Below are 15,245 nucleotides of genomic sequence, written 5' to 3'. Positions count from 1 at the left end.
CTATTCTAGATATTTAATAGAAGTATTTTGAATGACCAGAATAATATATTTCATTGTATGAGCTTTCAACTGGTTAATTTTGGCCTCCATGTTAACAGTTAGACTAACATGTAATTATTTTCACAAAATGCATACTCATGATTGCCAATTTTTCCATGACTAACTATACACAAACAGATGTTTTTGGGTTCTGCTGAGTCACAGTTTTCTTTCCAGAACTCTATGTTCCCACTCCTAATTCCCTCAGGCCTTTGTTATACTTTGCCTATACCTGATTGCTCGGTAGGATGGACCATTTTGTACACAGGCACACAATAGGATTAGTATTACATGAATTACTCTCAATTTCACTTACCATCATAAAGCTTAGCCTGTCCCTTTCCTAAGGAGATATATATTATGTGCAATTTATTTTAAAAAGTCATTAAGCCTTTCTGTGCAAGAAAGCTATCAACAGTCTCATCATATGACTGGAAATATTCTGAATCATCCTAGAATACAGCCTTTTTCAAAAATGCCAACCAAATCCCAAGCTTCTGCATTTGTTTTCTGCTCTTCAGCTCCCTGTCTTTCTGTTTAGATTTTCTGGCTGTAACAAGGACCATTCATCATTAGTTAGGACAGCTGGAGATTACTGTCAAGCAATGCCTGACAACCCATAATGGAATGGCATTTCCTTATCAATCTGTATATTATGGAACACACATGTCCCTGCCCCTAGACAGAAAAACTTCAATGACAAATTTCATTTTCTCAATGCCAATATTTGCATAGTTCCACAAAGTATTCATTAATTCAAAACACTTTAAGAGCCTAATATGTGCTGGTAACGGTGCAAAGGGTTGAGAGATATAAAGAACAAACACAGTCCTTATTCCTCCAAGGAGCTCTAGTGAGAAGACAAAGGATAAAAAACACAATTGAAAGCAAGTGAAGTAGCCAGTGGAGTGGGGTTGGTGAAATTGACAAGGAGCACCACAGAAATACAGAGGAAGGGCTGCAACACTGGGACTCCTCATCAAGCACATTTCATCACTGATTATGCAAAGTCGATGCAACCTCTTCTACATGTCTCCATGCATGTATGTTTCCAAGAATAACCATCAGGCTGTTTCTACTGGAGTACAATAAGTTCCCCAAACTGCAAGTATTTTTTTAGACCAACTGTACAGCATTATGGAGAGCCTATGGATGAATAAATCAATCAGTTAATATCAACCTGATTTCCAAATGCTGGGAATAGAAGGAAGCATGGTCATGGAAAGAAACTCCTGGGGTCAGAAAAGTTTAGGCACTCAGATCAGCTGGCCCCAGGATCCGAATCTGTAAAAGGGGTCTGAGAGTCCCCGTCCAGCCCTCTGATATTCTAAGAGATCATCAAAAAGGAACAATGGGTTAGGCCAATCTGATCATCATTGTAGTTTAGGACCTGTTCAAACTGTCAGAGTCTTCAAGATGTATCACATAGGAGGGAACTGTGATAATTACTAAGGTCAACATTAATGAAGGGAATTTTAAAAATGTGGAAGGTTATTGAATAATTTTAACAGTCATTTTGTTTGAACTGTGCAAAATATCAACAGTGAAATTTTAGGAATGTACTTTTAAAGGTGCCAAGCAGCAGCTGATCTAGAAACCATCTGGGGACAGTCTGATCAAGGAGGAAGAAAAATCGCTATGAATTATAGCCAGTCTTCTTGAAAATAGCCATAGTTTTTAGCATTTTTCAGATCTTGAAGAAGTTCATTCCACACTTACTCAAAAACCTATGTAAACACCCAACAAATTCCTCTTCTGTGACTGATAGCTTTAGTGGGCATGCAAAATAAATATTCATCTAAATTTATCAATCTTTAAGGCACCTGTTGTCTCACAATCTAATGTTAAAGATATTTTCCTTATCAAATTGTTGATTTTGACATTACTTGAAGTCCTAAAGATTTCAGGTCAGTAAGTGGCTCCAAATGTATCAGTTATTCTGTAGAAGCAGCAGTAATTCCTTCATTGAAGTGTCCTTTCCTCCTAGCTCTCTTCAATTCCAGAGTACAAAGAATCACACTCCAGGTGAGGCTAAAGATTATCTGTTAGGTAAAATGACTCAGGTCAAAGACTGCAGAAAGGATTGCATGGCTCCATTTTGTAAATGCAACAAACCTTGCGGGTTTTAGAGTTGGGAGAAGCTCAAAGGGGAAACCAATAAGTGCAGCTTTCAGCCTCCAGGAAGGAAGGGCTACAAAAGCTAAACCTGGTTGTGCTATTTCAATTCAGGCAAAGGGAGAAGGTAAAAAATTTGCAAAATTTTATCTTTAAAAATGAGTGTAATTCTATGGCTCCATAGCATCTGAAAATGTCTACATAGTAGGCACTATAATGTGAGGCTGATTTGGGTGGTGGGGGAAGTTGGGAGAAAGAAAAAGCAAACGCCACTCGCCCCCTAAAAATCCTCCAGTCTGTCTTAACCAACTGTAGAGTATTAATAAATAAATGAAAGGAACTATTTTGACAAGACTTCTTACAGCGCCACTCAGTAATGTTAAGAATTAACATTCTCTTTCTGGACAACTTGACAGCAAAGTCCAGAAGAGGAAGCCAGAAAATAATTCAGGAAAAAAAAAAAAAAAGCTTAAAGCAACATAAAAGTCTGATTATGATTTTTAATTTCATTTTTGGGTTCCTCTACACTTGGCGGAACTAACGCATTCCCACAACTGTGTTCTTCAATGCGAAGACAATCATTTCTGGAGCGACAGAGCTGCAGATGTCAGGCTGGAATAATCCCAGAGGCAAACTGCCAGGTTTGGGGCAGCTTCCTCGGTCACTACTCCGAATGCTCAGGCTTGCGCTTGGGCTACCTGCGGGCCTGTGGTCAGCGCGTATCGCTGCAGACACCTGCATCAGCAGCTCCTTAACACAACGCGACCCGCGCAAAGGGTCCAGTAAAGAAGGAAAGACACCCCACTGAGGGCGAGGGCCCCGTCTGGCAACGCCCTTACTTGGCTGTAGATTCTGAGGCTTAGCCCCAGGTAGGCAAAGCGCCGAGAAAATGCTCAGTTACCGAGAAAATGCCGCTGCCGGAACCGGTACTTGCTATTCAATTGCCCGCCCGCCGGGACAGCACCGTTATCACCCAGTGGAAGGAAAGTGTCCCTTTCCTTCGCCTCCAGAGCTCCTTCCAATGCGCCCCCTCTTGCGTCCCCACGGATCTGCTGCCCACTCAGGCTGCACGTCCGGGTGGCCGGTCTGGGTGGCCCCGGGATCTGGGATCTGGGGAGCTGGGCCGCCGGGTTCCGCTCAGCACCTGGAGTCGCCAGAGGTCGCCCCGCAGCTGCACACTCGGCGGCGCAGTTGAATCACGGGTGAATCACCCCTTGCAGGGTCTTGGAGTTTCCTACGAGAGGAGGCGGGACAGGGGAGTGGATTAGCCGGGGGCCGCCCACCACCAGGCGAGTGACCAGCTGGGGGCGGGGAGTCGGGAGGAGCGCGCGGGGGCGGGCGCCCGGGTCCGGAGGCAGGCGAGGGCGTCGCTTGGGCTCTATAAAGCGCACGGGGCACCGGCTTCTCCAGACTCGGGTTCCCCGCGCCCCTTCCCACTCCCTCTAATCTCCCTAGGGCACCTCTAGCCCAATCTCCCCAGCTTCTGGGGCGCACCAGAATCTTTCTGATCTTACCTCCGGCTCGTGGACATGGCAACCCCGGTGTTCTGCCTCGAGGTTGCTCGCACGCTCCTGCTTGCTTGGGTCCTGGTCCAGGTCACCGGTGCCGCAGGTAAGTGGCACCCGCCCTTGTAAGGCCTGGGGCGCGCTGTCCGGAGAAGGGGGGCACTGTCCTGGCGCGAAGTGGGCTCACCCTGTTACTGGGAGGTGTCGCCTGCACCCGCTTACGCAGCTGGGTTTGAATGAACCCCGGCCCCTGGGAGCTGAGGCAGGGGGTGAGGGTTGGTCGTTCGTGCCCCTTAGCGCCTTCTAGAGATGCTTGCTTGGGGCATGCATTGTGGTTGCATAATTTGGCTCCAGTTTAAATTTAAGGAAAGAGCTTACAAGTGAGCCCCGTGGGGCCTTGAAGATGGTGGAACATGGGTCTTCATCTGCATGGGTCGGCGTGCAATGGTTTGGATCTTATCCTTTGCTACGTGTGCCCTTTCCTTGATAAAGAGCAGCCTCAGTCTCTTCCTCATGGACTGTTTTTGATCTCGATCAGGTTAGAGGCAGCCTGTTGCAAAATGTCCCCTGGATTGGAGCAGGCACCACATTGTGGGTGCCCCATAGGCCTGTTAGGTGTGTGGCACTGGGCAGACTGACCTCCTGAGTGTTGGCAAAGCGCACCTTAATAATGAAGCACCCTAACATAATAGGAAATTAGGCTTTCACAATGTCTCTCTGGGTCACTTGAGTAGTTTCACTATGAAAATGGAAACAAGTCAAGATGTGTGGCTTTTTCATTGTATGCAGTCCTTACTCTTCTCACCCATGTGGGATTTGCCCTTTTCCCTAATATTCCGAAACCTCTTCCTAGCCAGACACCCTTGCTCCCCTGGGATGGGCTGAACTTCCAGGGGGAGTTATCACAGGGCTCCCCTATGAACAATTCAAACAAATAAGGGTCTCCAAATCCTTGTCTAGCTCCTTCGACTGCAAGGTAGACCTAGCCATGAGGTTTCTAGACCCAGAACTTCCAGAACTTCTTTTCTCTAAAAAGTTCAGCAGTAAAGCTTTTGTGGTGGACACAAAATAGATGTGATATCTGTAGTGACAGGAGACGGGAAACTGTTTTATATCATCATTGTGAAATCACATGCTGAGCAGTTCATGTAATAACAGACGAATTTCTGTTGTTTAAAGGCACTGAAGACATAGCGGTAGCATATAATTTAACTTGGAAATCCACTAATTTCAAGACAATTTTGGAGTGGGAACCCAAACCTGTCAATCACGTGTACACTGTTCAGATAAGGTAAGCAACATATAAAAAATAAAAGAAAGAAAATTAGGGTTTTTGATGTTTCTATTTTTCCTGTGCCGATTACAGATGTCTTTAAAGCCGATGAGTGGGTGATATTTAACAGATGACAGAGAGGGCATTGATAGTAATTTGCTGGCAGAGCCATGCTCTATCAAGGCTGCAACCTTTCTAGACCTTAAGCTGATAAAATTTTTTATTTGTTTATGGAGGTGATGGGAAAATTAATAAGCAGAGTATAAGCTGCTAAGAGTGAACCTTTCTGAGCAGGCCCTGGCGGCACTGATGGCTGTGATGCAGGCTGGCTGAATGACAATTTCATCTAAGCACACCCAACTTTTCCTTTCCTACTGTCTAGCCAGTGAGCCGAGTTGAAACATGTGAGGGCAGAGGTGGGGAGGAGTTTGGGTATATACATTGCCCTTCAGCGGTTTTTGATTCATTACATTTAGACTCCATGATTCAAAGTGTAGTTATGTACATGATCAGAGGAGATCAAATCATGACTCAGTAGCCATGAAGAAATACTCCTGAGTCTGCACCCTGGGTGGCAGGGATGCTCTGCTCCTCCAGCCTCATCTCTGATTGACAGGAGCCTATAATTCCCCACGTTCAATCTAAGCATCCTTGTGTCTATCTTGATGGTTTTCACCAGATCAAGTGTTTGTTTTCTGAAATGTTCTTGGAGGCTTGGTAGCAATCTTATTAAATAGGAGACTGTGGCTATGGCTGTTCTTTAACAATAATTGTATGAAGGAACAAAAGTATCACTGGCTAAAATTAATAGTGTTTGTTTTAGCTTTGGGCGAGTCCTTCATAGCATTAAGGAGTGCAGCTACCCACAGACGGAGTGTGTCTTTTAGGTAGACATTCTTGTTTCTAAAAATGAACTTCGTGATGACCGTTGCCAAGCCAACAGGGGAGAGAATTTGTGTACATGCATATTTGTGCAGATAGGGAAAGAAGGAGAGAAAAGAATTTCATAACCCAAGGTACAAATTGTGATTTTGGTAAAACTTGTCATTGAGAATCATTAATTCTTGTGATAGAGTGCTGAGGTTTACCTTAGTAAACACATCCCTTCTAGATAGTTAAAAATAAGGTTATAGGAGAAATGCTTACCTCCTAAATGTATCCGATCGTATTTGGGGTGAACTTATGGAAACCTATCTTGATTTTTAAATATAAACTTTTGTTAACTTTAAGTTTTCGGGTTTTCCAAGACTGCTGAAATTGGAGGAGGGCCCCTGATATGCTAACATCCTAGAGCAGGCTGCTGCTTGCGGAACCTGGGGTGGAGGCGTGATCCTGCTGAGCTAGCGGTCTCTGCACACCCTCCCCAGTGTGCTAGAGGATTGGTGAGCAGTCCCTCCGCCCCTGCTGGAGATCTGCACTATCTCCTTCCTCTCCATGGGTTAACAGGATTCTTGGGTGAAAAGGGCCATAGCTTGTATTTTACAGAAGAAGAAACTTGCCCAGGGAAGGACATGGATTTATTCATAGCTACACTAATGGTCAGCACTGTCTGGACCAAGGTCTCTCCAGTAACCCACACCATCACCTTCTCGGGGGGGCTTGCCACAATCTGAGACCCCCACAGACTGGAGAAGGAAGGAAAGCATTCCCACTACAACACTCCTCCTGGTTTTCCTTCCCTGGAGAAAGCATCTTAACCTGCTGCTCCCTTCTGCGCCCACCCAGCCTCGCCGCCATCCTATTTCCAGCAACCAGGTGCCACTGCTGTCCCCAAAGCCCCTGATGTCAACTCCAGCTACATTTTCCCCTTTGGAAACAGTTTTCAGTGGTGCTGGGGAAGCGTGATTGGCTCACGCCTTAGCACCCACCATCACTGTAATGTTGGTTCTGTGGGAAATATTCTGAATTCTAAAACTGAACTTCCAAAACTTCTAGAAAACAACCTCTTCCTAAACTGGTGAATCTGAACTCTGTTAGAATGTTTTAGTACTTCAGGTAGGACTTCTGTGTTGTCCAAATCAGATTTTGCAATACCTAGAGGAATCTTGAAGGCATTAAATTGTTAATGCTGGTAGTAGCATGTAGAGAAACTTACTGTAGAATTGCCCCTTCTTTACCTGTTCACAAGACTCTTCTACTTTTGAAGATACAGGTGCTTGTGCTGAAGTTTGCCCCAAAGCACTGTGTTTCCCACATACAGGCTGGGAGGAACCGCATGCCAGCCTCTCACATGGAATGCAACCTTGCCAGTCCTGTTACTGGAAATCCTTGTTTGCCATATCAATGGAGAATCATCATGGGCTTATTTACTTTTTAAATAGAAGTGATATGATTTTTAAAATTCATTTTTGGTCATTCTGGAATTAAGATCACCTCTCTATTTTTATCACAGAAAATGAAAGGAATCTAGGAAACCAAAATATTTCCTTATCAATCTTAGTTTGTGAATTTTAAGGCAAAGAGCATATATCCTAGCCTGGTTATCCAGTTCAGAGTTTAAGGAAATCTGAATGTAAGACTCAAGGGCGTGGATGTAGACAGTTGCCTCCACATAGCAGCTTGTTTCTCCCCATTCAGCCTGTAAATGCGGACCATCTATTTATTACTCAGCAAGGCTGGCTATGTAAGACACCCTGCTGCTTGATGGGGGAGCACAAGTCCTGGACCCCGGTACCAAGCAGACCATGTTCACATGAACTGCTTTAATGGGCTCAGTGCTGGGCCCAGGGAAGCGGGGCATCCATTCTAATCAAGGAGCTCTAGAGGCCCCTGGGAAGGTGGGATTAACGTGTGGCCCTGAGTCTTAGCAGTCAGTGATGCTGCAGGCAAGAGGGGGCAGCTGTCACTTTACAGGGGACAGAAGAGTGTGGCTTAAGTTGCACTGACATTTATCTATGGGCTGACCGGTTTTTTAGAATAATTTCATTTTTAATAGATGTTCTTTAAATCATTTCCTCATCCATGACATCTTACAAAAGAAAGATTTGTGTTTTAGCCCCCTTAGTCTGTCAGACTTTGTTAGGAAGATGCCATCTGTGCCATCTGTTATTCCATAATCTTTGATTGATGGGGTGTGGACACATCTTGTAAAATTGAGGGAGGCATGTCTTATAATTGATGAAAAGACTCGACATTCACGCACGGTGTGACCTTGTACAAATTACTTAATGTTTCTGAGCTTCAACTGTCCTCATGTGTCAAAAAGACCCAACACATACTTGCTAGAATTATATCAAATAAACAAATGTGTGAAGGGCCTCGTACTGTGCCTGGAGTATAACAGATTCAATAAAAGTGAAATAACCACGTGACTAATGATCATGCTAGAAGGTAATATATAGAATATATTATTATATAGACTTTATGATTACTCCACTGACTGTATCCTACAGGGACTGTAGAATGTGATATGAAAAACAGAATATGATATAATACAATGAGTAGACAATAATAATTAATTGGGCTTTGCTGGAGGATGGTCTTTCTCCCATGTAACCATGATAAATCATCAGCTTTTTAAAAAAGATATTTTACAAAATGGTTCAGCAACTACCACGGTCAAACTTCTGTCTGGTTCAAAATCCAGCAGTGTGACTTAAACCTGGTCACTTTGCCTTGGTTGCCTTCTCTGTAAAAACAGGGATTACTCCAGAACCACCCCAGGTTGCTGTGTGTACTCACATGTCTCTGAAGTGCTCAGTATAGCAAATGCCGGATTGGGAGTGGTTGTGGGCACCTGTGTATACCCAGTAGCACAGCCAGAAAGGATCCACCTTGCTGGATCACATCATAACATTCCACTTCTCCTCCTTCCTCGCTTCCTCTAGCCGTCCATTAGGAGACTGGAAAGGCAAATGCTTCTCTGTGACAGAAACAGAGTGTGACCTTACTGATGAGATTGTGCAGGACGTGCATCAGACATACTCGGCTCGGGTCCTGTCCCACCAGGTAGACACCACCTCTTCTACTGGGGAGCCTTTGTTTACCAACGCCCCACAGTTCACACCTTACCTGGAGAGTAAGTAGCTCGGTTTGTAATGATTTTCATTCTTGTGGTTGTAATATTCTGAATATTCTTGTGAGCTTGTGACCCTTAAGGACCATTAGGTAACAAATATTTATCCATAAACACATCTTTCTCAAACTGGTATATGCACATTCACTTTACTCATTCCAGACATGGTAAGAGGATCACAGAACATGAACTTGGAGTTGATAACAATAACTTTCTGTTTCTGTCCAGGGACCCTACCAATACCCAGATGGATGTGGAATTGGGGAGCAGGAAATCCACCAAGGCTGGGGTTTCACCATCTCCCGATATATCTACACACACACACATACACACACACATCCTGAATTTTCCTTCAGGTCAACAGACCAGAAGTCATACCTAGTTGAGGGTTTTCACAAATGGTCCCAAATCGTGGGCAAAGTTCACTCCCTCTGAGAACATTATTGGGCCTGCTGACCTTTTCAACCATTGACCATGATTTGAGTCCCATGATGTGCTGGCACTTGCCAAGCCAGCTCCCTGCCTCCTTCCTTTATGCTGGTTTTGAGAATGTGGAATGCTTTCCTCCCCAGCCTTTGCCCCAGTAAGCTGACCTTAGTATCTAATAAAGGAATGCTGAGAATTCCTGCCAAGTAGAAGATTTCAATTTTTTTTGAGGCGGCGGGGGGAAGGGGTGGCGTGTGACAACTATGGTTCTGAACTAGGTGTTTTAAGTAAACACGTGTCACACATTGAGAAAGGTGAAATCAGCTTCTCTTTTAAGATCTACAATGAAAGGTTAGAATGAAAGTGCTATGTGATGGGTGTTTTTATATTTACTCCTCTGAGAGAGAAGTTTCTTGAGGCAGCGATGGTGAGGAGGACCGAGGGACATTCAGCCAGTCTTCCCTCTGGTATCTATTTGAAGGGTTGAATGAGGAGTAGCTGCACCCCCACGGTGTATCTGGCTGCCATCCCCAAGCCAGTTTGCCACTACTTGTCTCTGACCTGTCCAGCTGCTTATCCCTCTGAGCCACATCCACAGGCGCCTCAGTAACTCAGAAGTGTCGCTGGTTCTCAGTCTCTCTCCTGTGGATGACATAGTCATGATTCGTCCTTTTAGAGTTCCAATATTCCTTCCATAATTGAGGTTTTTTGGGTCAGCCATTTTTGGCGCAAGTTAGAAATTATTTTATATGTTCATTTTGCAGGTGCTCACACATACACACTACTTGAATTTAATTTGTGTTAAATGACTGGGGTTTCTTTTATTATCATTCAACCCAAGTATGTGAGATCACTAAGCGACTACAAAGGCCCCTTGTTAAAACTGGTTCCTTGAAAACCAGGACATTTCCTGGTCTCTCCCACTGCCCCTAACTGATTGTACTTAACATGCACAATTATATTATTTAATACAATAGCCACCAACCACGGGTGGCTATTCAACACTTGAATGTGACTAATGCTGTACATGTAAAATACACACTGGATTTCAAAAGAGATCTCAAAGTGTTTTTAGGTGGATTACATGTTAGACTAATATTTTAGATATATTGGGTTACATAAAATATATTATTAAAATTAATTTCACTTGTTGAAATTTTTCCAATGTGACAAGGACATTTAAAGTGACACTGTGACTCCCAACAGGCAAGACTGCTATAGAATGTCCCTGGCGCCAAATCAGCTGGGAACCCCCTTACTGGCTACCCCCAGGGGCGATTCCATGCATGTGTCTTAGAAAGGGTGACTAGGTTGTTGCTAATTAAGATAACGCAATGGGATTCTGCTTTGCATAGAATTCTCTCGTTCCAACCAAGCTCATTTTCTATGTTTCAGCCAAGCTTGGACAGCCAATAATTCAGAGTTTTGAACAACTTGGTACAAAACTGAACGTGACTGTACAGGATGCATATACCTTAGTCAGGAGGAAGGACAAGTTCCTAAGACTCCGGGATGTCTTTGGCCAGGACTTAAGTTACACACTTTATTATTGGAAAGCCTCAAGTACAGGAAAGGTGAGCACTCTTTCATTTGCTTTTATGGTCTGTTTAAAATTGATCTTATAGCCCATTTCTCCCCCAATTTGAAACTAGCAGAAGGGGTGGCTGAGAGGGCAGTGTGGTGGATGGGGTGGGTGCCTGCTCTCCTGCTTCTCTGGTGACTTTGGGGCTTCAGGCAGGCTCCTCAGCCAAGGGGCTGGACCAGGTCTGCCCAGGGTCCTGCCAGCTCCCACATTTCTTCCTCTATTGAGCATCCCAGAGACGAAAAGCCATTGTTTTCCACTCAATGGCTGATACTTTATCCTTTTTTTTCCTTTATTATATCTCCTAACAAAATTGGGTTGGATGTGCCTACAGTGGCTATTTTCAGTCTTGGAAAAAGCATCCTTAGCAATTACCAGAGGGAACTGATTAATCAAGTTACTTCCTATCCTTTAAATGCTACATGATCCCATATAGGTTTTTACTTCTACAGTAACTTAGTAAAGAGGAAATAATTCCCTCTGAGCCCAGAGGAATTAACAACTCTACCTTTTAACAGAAAACAGCCAAGACAAACACAAATCAGTTTTTAATTGATGTGGACAAAGGAGAAGACTATTGTTTCCATGTTCAAGCTGTGATTCCATCACGAAGAACTAACCAGAAGAGTCCAGAAAGTGCCATTGAGTGCACCAACCAGGGGAAAGGTATGCCCCGAGGTGAGTGACTGTGCCCACCCTTAATCTGGAGACCTGGATGCCATCCAGAGGACGAGCTCTACCTCAGAGCCCGGATGTTCTTCTTTTGTTCAGGAAGAACTGCCCTAGTTTTGTGCCTTTGTCTTATTTAGGTGCTCTTACAGTTTATGCATTTAGAAATGTTTTTATGTTATTCTCTTATATCAGCAAGTGTCTTCTTGAGCACCTACCCTGTGCCAAGCTCTCTGTTGAGCAGGATTCAGCATTAAATCACAGATTTCTCTGGGCATTTTTTCATCCTTAAATTCTGATCTAAAGGGTTGGGAGCAGCATCTGGATCAGTGCCCAGTAGACTTTTGTACGTGCCCACTGGGGGTGGCTGCCACCGAGGTTATAAAGTCGAATGGGTCAGGGAAGGAATAGAGTGTGTCAGATGTACCCATGCACACTTGTGTGCACATGGCTTGTCGTGTGTGTCATGTGTGTGCAGCTGGGGCTGCTCCCGAGCAAGGACTGGGTCCTCACTGGCAGTGCGGCAGGTGTTCAGACACATGGGTGAGGCAAAAAGGTGGGGAAATTTCCTCCAAGCTGGAGAGTTCGGAAGGTGCTGAGTACTCTCAGGGAACAGAGGATCAGAGGGTAGTCCTGTGGCCTAGCGCCTTGTAAGATGGATTTAAACATTTAAACATTCCAACAAATTCTCTCCTGTTGATTACACTCTACTTCCCTCTGGTCAGACCCTTTGGGTCATGACCCCTCTGGGCCACAGTCCTTGCACCCATATCCCCAGCGCCCTGCTTGAATTCCATTGCTTCTGTCTCTGCGCTCATCCAGACCTCTGCCTCCCTGCTCCTCTGTCTGCTGAGATGTGTCCTTTGAGAACCATTGCAGATGCCACCTCCACCACTAAAGCTCTTCTCACCTGAATCCTAGTACTTCCCACAGGGCTCTTTTTGCCCTGTCTATCTTCTGCTTTCTCATTGTCACCAAACTCAGCATTTTTATTTTTTTATTTCATATGCATTTTAAATATTTATTTATTTTAATTATTTTATATATTTTTACATCATTATTTCATTTTTGTGCAGTGTATGCATTTTCATCTTAGTTATGGTCCCCGTAAAATTCCCACCACCCCTTCGCCCGTGTACTATCATCATGATCCCTTGTGCTCTTCCCACCCTTCTTTTGATCCTACTCCCTTCTCACCCCCTGCAGTATGTCTCTGATTTATAGTTTATAGTTCAAAAAAGATAAACTCATGCTATTTGCAGCAATATGGATGGAGCTGGAAGGGATAATGTTCAGTGAAATAAGCCAGAAAGAAAAAGAAAAATACTAGATGGTCTCACTTATAGCAGGAATATAGAGGATCCAAGTACAGGATCAGAAAAAAAACCTAATTATAATAAAGTAAAAATCAAAATCAACAGGCAACTATAAATCAAAAACTCAACATTATTTTTAACCTCTTGTTTCTAACAGTTCTTCTCATTTCCAGCTTTTCTAGACTGTGAGCCTTACCCATTTATATTCAATGGCCCTTTGAGTGCTTTTGGCCATTGTCAATTGCCTTCAAACATCTAGGGTTTGACAAATTCTTTCCTAATCTAAATGTGTTGTGGTGGAAAGCACAGAGGAAAGAAATTTCAAATTATGCAAAAGCAGGATGGTATAATCGAGGATTATGCCCTCTGTCCTGCCTACTGATAAACGAGATTCACATTCTTAGTTGACTTGGTACCTTTTACTTTTCAGAAATGTTCTTTATCATTGGCGCTGTGGTGTTCGTGGCCATCGTCTTCATCATCGTCCTGACTGTGTCTCTGCACAAGTGCAAGGAGGCAAAAGCAAAGCGGGGTGGAAAAGAGAACTCCCCTCTCAATGTTGCATAAGGAAAAGCGCTGCAGGAGCTGCCAACTACTGCAAAGTTTATATTGCACTGTAACCAAGAACTCTTAAAGAGACTAGACTACATAGAAACACACAGAAGGATCTAGGAGCCTGGAGTCCCTCAGACTCAAAGAAAGCTCTTTTTATGATCTATTCTCACATTAGCATTCTGATTTCAACATCAGCACTAGTTGTTTTAATGTAACAAACGGTACAACCTATTCCAAGTTTTAACGATTTTTATTTTAACACTACAGCACCTGTTGCACATACCATGCTTTAGACTGTATATTCTGCACTCAAGAAGAAACCAGGTTATCTGAGCAAAAAAGCAAATGAATAAATGTCTTAAGATTCCTGAGTGGACTGATAGAGAACTTTGATCATCTGGCTTCAAGCCATATGGGAAAGTAAAATGGAAATTGGGTGGACTTTTATAACTCATCTGTCCCTTTATAATATGGTATTTAATTTCTTCTCTTTTTGGAGTTTTTTTGGGATCAAAACATTTGAGAAACTTTTATATGAATGCTTTAAATACAGAAATCTTCTATTTTGGGTACATCCCTAATATTCATTAGAGTTTAGCACTTTAACTGACTTAAATGCTGTTGATTAAATACTTGACAGCTGGCTATGTTTTTATATGACTACTACAAAAACTACATAGAATTTATGATCTAAGGTACTTCAGACTTCTATGGTCAACATTGTATATATTTATATAATTTTTTAAAAAGGTTTTGTATATGGGAATTTTCTATTTATAAAGGTAATATTGTACTGTTTGTATATATTGAGATAATTTATTTAATATACTTTTATATAAATAAAGGTGACTGGGAGTTGTCATTATTGTGTTTATGTATCTTCCATTTATTTATGGTTTGGTACTCATAATAGTTGACTCTGCTGCTATAACAAATGACCCTAAAATTCTCAGTGGTTTATAACAATATTTTCTTTATTCCTCATGTACTTTATTGTTTGGTGGCTGGAGTTTGACTGCAGGCCTTCCTAATGTCTTCTCATTTCTAGGAGCCAAACCAAAGGGGAAGCCCCTTTTGTTTTGTTGGGTTTGGTTTTATTTTTAAGTTGTGTTTTTTTTTTTTCTCCCCAGAGAAGGGTTAGCTCCTGGCCAGGCATAAAACTCAGGCCATTGCAATGATAGCACTGAAATATAACCCCTAGGCCACAAGGGAGGCGTGGAAGCCCTCTTGGATGAGGGCAGAGGGAAAAACAGAAAACTGGTGGGGCCAGGCAGCTGCATCTTCAAACTTTAAGCCAACTCTTAAACCATCTGCTCCACACTGGCCCTTTTCACTGACTGGGCAAGACACACGACCATGCCTGACAAAACTCCACCTTTGGGCCAGCTCCACAGGCCGTACAGCCTGGGAAGGCACAGGCATTTCAGGGAGGGGAGAGAGTTCCATGACCTTCTGCAGACACAGAGAGAGAGAGGCATTAGTCTGAATTGTGAATGCAGGTTGGAGAGGAGAAAGGAAGAAAAATTCTTTGAATTAGTCTTGAAAGACAACTGGATAAAAAGCCAATCTAATATATAAAGAGACATGGAGTGAGGCCTAGATTTAATTAAAAGCAAAGTCAATTGAGAGCTCTCTGCAGGCAGGGCTGGGTCTATCCTTTAACTGCCTCTTTAGGATGATTGTGGCCATGCCAGGTGATTCAGTCATGGATGAGTCTAGTAATAGAAATGGTGAGGTATCCACTCAAATA

The 15,245-nt window shown here is 43.2% G+C and overlaps 1 protein-coding gene across 1 annotated transcript; it reads left to right on the top strand.

Moving 5' to 3' along the window:
- Nucleotides 1-3,683: 3,683 nt before the first annotated feature.
- On the top strand, nt 3,684-13,507 carry F3 (coagulation factor III, tissue factor; the record flags this gene model as incomplete). Its single annotated transcript, XM_084242433.1, has 6 exons — nt 3,684-3,765; nt 4,839-4,950; nt 8,760-8,950; nt 10,769-10,947; nt 11,474-11,633; nt 13,371-13,507. 6 exons carry the CDS (start codon nt 3,684-3,686, stop codon nt 13,505-13,507), a joined length of 861 nt encoding a protein of 286 aa, XP_084098559.1.
- Nucleotides 13,508-15,245: the final 1,738 nt, after the last annotated feature.

The sequence above is a fragment of the Talpa europaea genome (assembly GCF_964194135.1).
Source record: "Talpa europaea genome assembly, chromosome: 9".
NCBI classification, from domain to species: domain Eukaryota; kingdom Metazoa; phylum Chordata; class Mammalia; order Eulipotyphla; family Talpidae; genus Talpa; species Talpa europaea.
This window is presented reverse-complemented; position numbering and strand designations above follow the sequence as displayed.